The sequence below is a fragment of the Mycetomoellerius zeteki genome, unplaced genomic scaffold (assembly GCF_001594055.1).
Source record: "Mycetomoellerius zeteki isolate Tzet28-1 unplaced genomic scaffold, Tzet1.0 scaffold73, whole genome shotgun sequence".
NCBI lineage: Eukaryota > Metazoa > Arthropoda > Insecta > Hymenoptera > Formicidae > Mycetomoellerius > Mycetomoellerius zeteki.
The window spans coordinates 3,180,952-3,190,753 of record NW_017257753.1 but is presented as its reverse complement, the minus strand read 5'-3'; the positions used below and the strand labels follow the sequence as shown (position 1 = coordinate 3,190,753).

Genomic DNA, 9,802 nt, shown 5'->3' with positions numbered 1-9,802 from the left:
ACGCTTTTTGTTTAGACGTCTGCTTATATACCTTCACGCTACTAGATCGCTAATTGTAAGTATCAATTATACCTATTCGCTCCTGCACAGCTAACAATCAGTGTTGCGCTTAGATAATTAAAAATTATCTTAGATAAGATAAAGATAATTTTGCTTTAATTTATCTAGATAAAGGATGAAATTATAAGTCCTTTTATCTACATAATTTTAAGATAATATTACTTTTAAATATTAACTATTAAGTACAATTTAGGATATAACTTTAGAATATAAAAAATATATATTCATATTTTTATTTTTAAATCTTCACTTTTTAAAACAAAAGTTTTTTAAAACAAAAGTCTGATAAATAATTCCTACATGGATACATATTCTAATAATCTAGGTAAAGCAAAGATGAAGCTATTTCTTCATCTATATGATCATCTAGATAATTTTATCTAGATAATAGCAAACAACAGCTAACAACAATATATCGACAATATTACGATCGATAACATAGTATTTTTTCATCGCGTATGTAGTACAAGAAAAGAGAATCATAAGTCTGTTTACTTTCAATAAATTAAACGATAAAAAATAATGCTATTCTGATGCAATTCGCAATGCAATCCACGATCTTGCAATACGTCTTGCCATTTTCTTTGAAGTGCAATTTTTCTTATATGTCTATGGATAGTCGATAGCAAACCTGAATTACAGTTCACTTCGACTAAACTCTCTTGGATTATAGTTCATTTCAACTAAGCTCATTTTAAATTGGCCATAAGATTAATTTTTCAGAGGTTTCGATAGATATTACGTATAATACGTTAAAAACATTAACATTATTGGACCGATTAACAATTATATTTTGAATATTATTTAATTGTGATTATTATTATTGTTATCATCGTTGAAGTTACAAGAAAATTCAATGTTGTAAAGAAGATACATTATTGGGAACATATATAAAATCAAAGATATTTCCTTTTATTAAGAAAATTTCAATCTCCCTTCTACGAATTTTTAAATCAATTAGAAAAATTTAAATTTCTTTGGCATTTAGAAAACTGAATTTTTCTAGTTTAAAAGTCTTTCCGACATTTCTTTGAATTATATATTCGATGCAGGTATGAAGATGATTGATAAACGGTTGCAAACGTACCGCACGTACCAACGTTTCACTCGAATTCTGCTCACCATCTGTGGCTGTTGGTACATGCCCACGAAATCAGACAAATCCATGCATTATTACTCAATTTGTGTGCTTTTGACAATGATCATAATGACAATGATAACCTTGCATACGAGCTACATCCATAGACATAATTTGGGGAATATGATGAAAAACATAGGCTTTGCAATAACTGGACTTAGCGCTATTCTCAAGGTACAATCTAGAAGAAACATGCATATATATATATATATAATACACATTAATACATTAATATATGTACAAATATACATGTAACTACAATAATACGGTACACATTTAACTCGAGACACCTGAATACCTTGAAAAGAAAGCATCTTAATAAAAAATACGATAGATGAAAGTTGCATCTTTTAAAGGAGGACAAATAATTAAAAAATCAAATTTCGGAAAGAAATTTATTTTTCAAGGTCGTATAAAGAGCATCACCATTTTTAAAATAGAATTATATGATTTTTAAAGTATAATATATCATTTGTTTAATTATGCAAAAGTATTAAACCTAGGTAAAGTTATAATAAAAATGAATAGGTTTCAAAATATATACATATTTTATAGTTTATGTTAAAATGTGCCAGAATAATAAAGTATAAAATATCTCGTAAACTATTGATTTTTTGATAACTCTAACCTTAATATTTTAAATCAGAAACTCACAATGAGTCAATGTGAACCGACACAGGATATTCACGCGTAAAATATATATTAATAAAAGAAGTATAAATAAATTAGACCTTTCGATCCAGTTTTTGGGTCATCTTCAGTACAAAAAAGAAGATTAATAAATATTTTTTACAGTAAAATCATATATATTGAAATTCGACTGTTACAAATTTAAAATCGTAGTATTAAACGTGTTACGTCAATCTGTACGCAATTTCTCTGTTTTGCGCGAAGGAAAAAATATACATTTCTTCTTATCTTCTTTAAGGTGGTAAGCTTCACGATAAATCGCGGCTCTCTCATAAATTACCATCGAATACTGAATGATCTTTTCGAGGAGGAACTTATGCAGAATGATAAAATCCGGACAATAATATTTTCGTCTCTACATACGATGTACATTCTGACGTATGGATATTTCGCTCTTGCAACTACATTGATCTTATTATATTTTGCGCCCTCGTATCTTTTCATAATCCGCGGTTTCCTCCACTTCCATTTATCTACGAACTACACTCTACCAATCAGTAGGGGATACGGACATTTCTGGACCGTTCCTGACAACTTTTTGTATCATCTACATCTGCTTTTCGAGACGACTCTAACGGGACTCAGCGGCCTGATGGCGTGCAGCGTTGACAGCTTCTTTGGCTTCTATGTCTATCAGTTTACCTCGACAATGCGCGCCATGAACTTCAGGCTCACAAATCCTCTACCTACCGAGAAGTTCTTAGATTTGCTGAGGATGTGTGTGGCGAAACATCAAAGGTTATTGCGATGTCGCGACACGCTAGAGCATGTCTATGGACCCATTGTCTTTTGGCACATTGTCACCAACGCCATACTTCTTTGCGGGTTGATGTACGACGCAATGCCAGTATGTGAATACATTAACGTAAAAATCGATATTTAATTTTGTAATCCACTATGCTATGCGCGGTCGTAATTAGTCGTAAGATAATAAATATTATTACGCGGCCGTACAATTAGTGTCATCATGTCACGCTCATATAACGTCAGAATAAAATTAAACAGCTTTCAATTTTATTTTAGAGAATTTATTTTGGAAAATATTTGATAAAGGAATGTTATAGTTTTCTTATAAATCCTATAATTAAAGTAAAATAAAATGCTTTTTAATAACTTTAGCATCATTTCTAGAAACGAAGATTATGCTGCACTTGCAAGTTTTTCACTCCATTAAATAATTATATCGCATTACGCAAATATTCATTATTGTAATATTAATCGTTAAACATTTGCAATAGTTATCGGACTTTAAAGGCGTATCCATGTTTCTGACATACGCAGTAATAAAATTTGTGCAAACGTTTACGTACGCATGGTATGGCACTGTTCTCATAAATGCAGTAAGTTTCAATGATCTTGTGATGAATTAAATCAATTATTGTGATTCAAAATTAATTAATTAGGATATGTACGTTTAGAGTGAAGACTTTCGTAATGGAATCTATTTTGGCGAATGGTTTAATTCAAGTCTCGATCATCACGTGAGAACAAATGTTATTCTGATTATGATGCAAAAGCCAATGACTATAAACGCAGTTTACTCTCCAGTCAATATCACCATTTTCACCAATGTAAGTATTTAAATTATAATTGACCGAGTTTATCTCAGTAAAAGCTGATGACTTTCAAATCACTTTCAACTTTATTCACTGCCATCCCGGGAAAAAATGTTATACATATGGACATATTTTTTCTATATAATTATATATAATTTTATATAATTATGAAACATTTTTTCCCGGGACTCTTTTAAAAATAATACAAAGTTTTTTTTTTGTTAATATAAAAGCCTATAAAACGTTTTTTTATTGTATGTTAGGTTAATAAATTAATCACATATTATTTACGATCTATTATTGCTCATTATAGATAGGATTTTGTATTAACGAAACTTTGTTTTACAATATTACGAGCGTTGCTAATAGTTTTAAAAATTATTATACATATTCCATTTGTACGAAAATAGAAGATTTAAGACTTGAGATAATAAAAACACAAAAAATTTAAATTTGATACTTTTAAGAAAAAAAATTAAAATTATTTAAAAATGGAACCTATGTGTTATAGAATTAATCCAAAATGAAATAAAAAAAGAATTAATAGATTTTAATTTTGGTTCTAATAATGTCAAAATTTGAAGATTATTTTATTCGTAAAGTTGATTTCTTTAAATTTTTGTTGATTTTATTTTTTTTAAAGTTTAGAAAAGGCTGTATATTAACTGCTATGTATTTACATTCACATACCTTTTGCATACTAAACTAATTCTAATTGTTTTGTTTTCCTTGATAGTTCGTGAATGCTACAATGTCCTATTTCTTCCTGTTGCAATCTATTGGTGATAAAGACGGATAGAGATGGACGCTATGTATGTTTTGTAAATGATAGCAAATTCGTAAAATGATTACGTTATTAAGAGAATATAATTAAGAAGATACAATTAATGTAATTTATTAACACTTATATTGTTATTATATTAATGTTTAATCTATGTATTGTTAAACAATAGCAATATTATGATTCCATTAATTATTCATTTCATCTTCACTTTTCTCAAATGACAATTGGTGTATGACATAATTTATAGAATTTATCGGGTAAACTCATAGAAAGTTGAGAAATTCTCAATTCTTCATGCGTTTAATAAAATTTTGAAGTCGCACTAACCTAGTAAGATGTAAAAGGAAACTCACATAAGGGTATGTCAATATCATTGACCCCATACCGAGACACGCGGGTTCTTAAATCCTACTCCCCGTGGATCGAGTGCACATAATTCACCCCATTTTGGCTAAAGTAGCCCTATAATGCGTCATCCTCGATGAGCTCGAAAATCTTTTCGTGCGAAATATACAAAGATTTTTGTTACATCTATTATAACATGTGATAATTTTGATAAATTTTTGATAAATGTGACACGTGCAAGTTAAAATACTTAACATTTATTTTTAATATTTTAATTGTATTATCATCATTATTATCAAATTTAGTATTTTAATTGTATTATCATCAAATTTTTTCTTAACCTATTTCTACATATTATGATTAAATGTTACATGTCTTTTGAGTTCGAATAAATCTAAGATTTATGAAATACAAGAAATTAATGAAAATTCGAAAAATCGAAAATCAATATAAATATATAAACTTAGATTTTTCAACTAAGAAACAACATTTCTATTTACTAGCACATTTTCCAAACAACTTTTAAATCTCTGTTAAATATGCATAAAAAAAAATGGTAGAAAAATTTGAAGAGATAACATGAGTGAACTATGATCACGAACATCTCGAGAGTTTACAAATGGATTGTCTAGGGATGCCAGAAATATAAACGCGCCACTATCTCCCCTCCTCTTTATCATCTTATTTCCAACTTTCTCCATCTATATCATAGTTAGAGCCACGACTTAGAAAGGGACGCGAAACGGCTGGAATTAGTTACCTAATATTCCGAGTTAGAAACCTGGGATTAGTTGATCAAGCTATCAAGGGTTACTGATCCTTTTGTAGAAGGCGATTCGGAACGCGGAAAGTTCGACAGTGGATCATCGAAGGATCCGCTCGTGGAAGTCGCCAGTACGCAATTTACCGTGTCGATTCAAGACGGCGTCTTCTTCTTCATAGTCTGCGTCGTTGAGCGAAGATGGTTACGAGCCATAAATCTCAATCTTTCGCGCACCGATAGTAACGGCGTCTAGCCGTCCAGGTAGCCTAGATGAACATCATTTCGTCTCTCTCCTCTCATCTCTCATTGTAAAAGTTATTCCCGTGTGTCGCGCGATTAAAGTAGATTGCAAGGGCATCGAATCGATTTTTAAAGTCCATACGACGCTTAAAGTTTTTATCGAACGTCCTGCGTGCGAAATGACATAGATCGATGAAGTTTCGAGATTTTTAAGTAAAATGAGTTTTACACACAGAGAATACGTAATTTTTGACATATTAATTTCAAAGATAAATTATTGTTTACATTTTACGTGGAGGATGAGAAAAATGCTTGAGATGTTTGAAATATACCTTGGAGCGTAACTTATAAAATTTCTGTATATCTTATTTCGAAACAAATAGGATATCTTATACAATATTCAATTTTCGATTATTTTATAGCGATTCGATTGAATGTACTCAGTGTGCACTGGAATTAAAGCCGTTGTACACAGATTGACGTAAAAATGTGTGTTTAATATAAATAAATGGATTAAACCGCAAAATTTTCAACGCTCTTTATTGTATTGAGCAAAAATACATATTTTTAAACATTCAAAATATTTATATTTCACTTTTACACTCAAATTAAATCAATGTATAACGACTTTAATGTACATCAGTGCACATTAGAGCGTCCAATCGAATTCGCTATCACTTTTCTACTTTTATATACGGAGCGTCTAAAAAAAAAATAGAAACGGCCTTTAATCGTCTCTCTGAATTAACATTCAGATATAATAAAAATTCAACACAAAAATTTTAATAAATATCGACACAAATACGAAGTATTTTTATTGTGTATTTAAACTACAGATTGATCACTTAGAATATAATCGCGCGGACCGACATCAACTATGATGTCGCAATGCATTCTGCATAACAAACTCTGTTTAGGAGAGATCTAATTATAGTCTCACATACTATTTCGTGAGTTTATCCACCATGCTTCGTGATGTGAGGCATTCTCGAGTGCTTCCCAGGCCAAGCGGTGGCTCCGAGCGTATGAATATCAGATAAAGAGCTCTCATCGCGGACGAGCAAGTGCGGACAACACGATTAGATTAAGGTTTAGTATATTTATACAACTGGCGGTTCGCCTCGATTAACGTCATCTCGTTACCAACACTTCGTACCGTCATCTCGTTAATTCCGCCTCGCCGTCAGCCGTTTGTCATCATTGAGATAATTCGCACCGATTTAACCACCCTTGCGTTTTCGCATCTCGACGAGAGGGAATACGTATATCTGATACTTTACCTTCATTCGGTGTTCATCCGACCTTACGGTCCTCCGAAGCACTTCTGTGCTCGACGCGAAGCGTTTCCACGAGAACCTTAATATCACCAGGTGTATTATCCTTGCTTCCTTCTTTCTTTTCTTTCATGTCGTATTTCTTGCGAACCTCCGCAGCCGAAGTGCGACGCATGCGTCGGCTGGTCGTAGCCGCGTCCCCGACTCGTGAACTCGCGAAAATTCTCCAGTTGGCGCCGCGACGCGCTCGAAGGAGCTTTCGTACGTTCGACGAATATCCCGGGGAAGCGACAGAACTTGTCGCCTATCCCGTAATCGCGGGAGGAGAAAAAAAGGAAAAGGGCTCCAGGAGAGATAAACGAAAGGGAGTACGCGAGAAATCGTTTCCCTCCCCTCCTTTCCGCAAATTGCGCGTGCGATTCAATCGCGAGAGATGCTACAATGCAACCGACACGTATCGCGAGGTAATTATGGTATCATTATTGTTTGGGCCGTTTCTGATTCGTCAAATCGAGACGGCTAGAACTCGGCACGTGTTTTTGATCATCGGTGTACACAATGTGCACGTTCTATACGGCGCGCAAAGCGATGCAATTTGCCGCAGAGGATGCATGTTGAGCATTTCGTTCTAATTGATGAATAAAGATAATGGCCAATCAATTACATTAATTAGCGAGCTGCTAGGAGCTAACGTTAGTTTATTAGTGCATGTTTTTTTTATCATTTCTTAACTAAGATTATTGAGGATAAGTGAGAAATCGCGAGACAACTGTTTAGTTATTATAATATGATTATTATCTACTTTGTTTTAAATAAATATATGGAACGATAATTTGTCTCTTGCCTCGTAAATATTCTTGTAGGAACAATTCCATTATCAAAGACGGTCATTTCGCTTCTATTTTAAAGAGATTAATTCGGCAGTAAAACGCCCTGTGTTTCATAACAGTTTTAACAAATAGAACGAATTCCGTTGAAAATATTCAGGCACGGCACGGAATTTAATTAGCTTTCACGCGCGTTATGAACGGTCGCGCCGGCTTGAAATTAATGTTTTAGCCAATATAAAATATTTAAAGGATTACACCTCTCCGCACCCCACGATTGTATCATGTAGCGGACGAGCGAGTATATGACGTAAATTAAAACGTAACGCGGCTTTCAACGCGGCAGGTCGCACGCGTCCGAATATTCGCGCCGGTGCATTCTGCGTCAGTACGAATATTTATCGTAAAGGAGATTTGCGTGTAAAAATGTATAGCGGTGATTAAAAGAGAAACGTGCATTGCATCGATAATTAAGCGTAAAATTAGATTCGGTGAGCGCGTTTCTTCCTTCAAAATAAATATGTATATACCTTTATTGTATGAAACTTGTATATAGTTGTTATCTATATAGTTGCCTGTCACTATGTCTTTTTTCTGATGCCAATATTCATAGTCCGTTCTTATTTTAAGACTGTCTTAAGTAATGCCTTAAGATGCTAATACGGCTCTATAGGCGATATTCATAGTCTGTTCTTATTTTAAGATCGTCTTAAGGTCTTAAGATGCTAATACGGCTCTTTGATTGATTCATGACATCTTAAGATTATACTTAAGATGATCTTAAATATAAGATTCAACTATAAATACCGGCTTGTGATTGGTTCATGATATCTCGAGACTGTACTTAAGTCTCTTAAACATAATAAGAGAGAACTGACTATGAATATATCGGCTTGAATGTAATTTGAAATTATTGCCAAATTGTTGCCATCTTTGTTACCAATTTCCAAATCGTGGTTAAACTATTTAATAAAAGCTACCAAATTTTTTTATTATATTAACTTATATAAACATTGAATTGAAACTACTTCATCAAAGCAAATTTAGTAATCTAAGCTTCATTATTATTATTAAATTTGTTTTCAGTACACTGAAAAAAGAGTCTGGTAATACTAACAACTAAATATTGAATGAAATATTTTTAATCAAACATTCGATTAATATAACAAAAAAATTTTACTTCTATACTTTTATTGTCTAAATATTTAGTAAATATTACAAACATAATAATTGAATAACCTTTAACGGCTGGCACGGCGCAGCGATAATAAGTAATTGTTTGACATTTTTGATAAAGTATAACTGAATGAGTCCAATAGACCCCTCGTCAGCTTCAGAGGGTTAATAGGAACGAATGTATAGACTTAAGAGCATGTACGCGCTGTGATATCATAACGTGGAAGCCAATATCACCATATCCGTCTTCATTGAGCATTACTTGCAGTTACCATCATAATATATGTTCCGCGTGCTTTTCGATCTTTCGGAAAGCACGATTCGCGCACGGCGGTCTACCCTTGCGCACGTATGTACATGAATAGCGGTATAACAGCGAGGACGAACGATAAACTAATAAAGTCGAGGTCACCGCTCGTTAACGATCCTTTTTTATCGCGAGAACGTGCCCCGCCAAGAGCATAATTATTATTATTGCGGGCAGCGAGACGATTTAATCGTAGCTTCACGCTGCAACTTATGCATCGGACAATCTTACGGGGTGCTCCAACCCTCTTCCGTTCCCCTTCTATTCCCTTATTGTTGCCTTCGTGCCGGACTCCGCGTTTACGGCTTATTCAGAATCCGGCCACGACTCGCGCGACGGACAGAAAAAAATTCTTTTTCTCCCCATTTGGTTCTTGCGTAGAACTTAAATTAAAAATGTTGGTGGGTGCGACGTGACGTGAATGAATTCCATTGTCAGTTATACGTTACGTACACGAATGCGTCATCATGTACTACATTTCGATCTCTGACAGACGTCACTGGCAGTATTTATGGTCGAGAAAGAAATACAGAGGGAAGTAGGAAGAATTAAGAAAGGGAGAAAGAAAAAAAGACATAATAGAAATTCTTAACGTTATTAATCTTATGTCTAGATTCTAAACAGAATCGTAAGGCTCGTAAC

General features: G+C 33.3%; 1 protein-coding gene across 1 annotated transcript; it reads left to right on the top strand.

Moving 5' to 3' along the window:
- Positions 1 to 1,258: 1,258 nt before the first annotated feature.
- LOC108729371 (odorant receptor 49a) lies at positions 1,259 to 4,251 on the top strand. Its single transcript, XM_018458440.1, has 5 exons — positions 1,259 to 1,372; positions 2,127 to 2,735; positions 3,127 to 3,228; positions 3,307 to 3,459; positions 4,181 to 4,251. The coding sequence occupies exons 1-5, from the start codon at positions 1,259 to 1,261 to the stop codon at positions 4,241 to 4,243; spliced, it is 1,041 nt and encodes a 346-aa protein (XP_018313942.1). The 3' UTR covers positions 4,244 to 4,251.
- Positions 4,252 to 9,802: the final 5,551 nt, after the last annotated feature.

Excerpts from the sequence above, each read along its gene's own strand:
- LOC108729371 (XM_018458440.1), top strand. The coding sequence starts at position 1,259 with ATGATCATAATGACAATGATAACCTTGCATACGAGCTACATCCATAGA. Across the intron at positions 1,373-2,126 it reads GACTTAGCGCTATTCTCAAG|GTGGTAAGCTTCACGATAAA; the intron begins GTACAATCTAGA and ends ATCTTCTTTAAG. Across the intron at positions 2,736-3,126 it reads TGATGTACGACGCAATGCCA|TTATCGGACTTTAAAGGCGT; the intron begins GTATGTGAATAC and ends CATTTGCAATAG.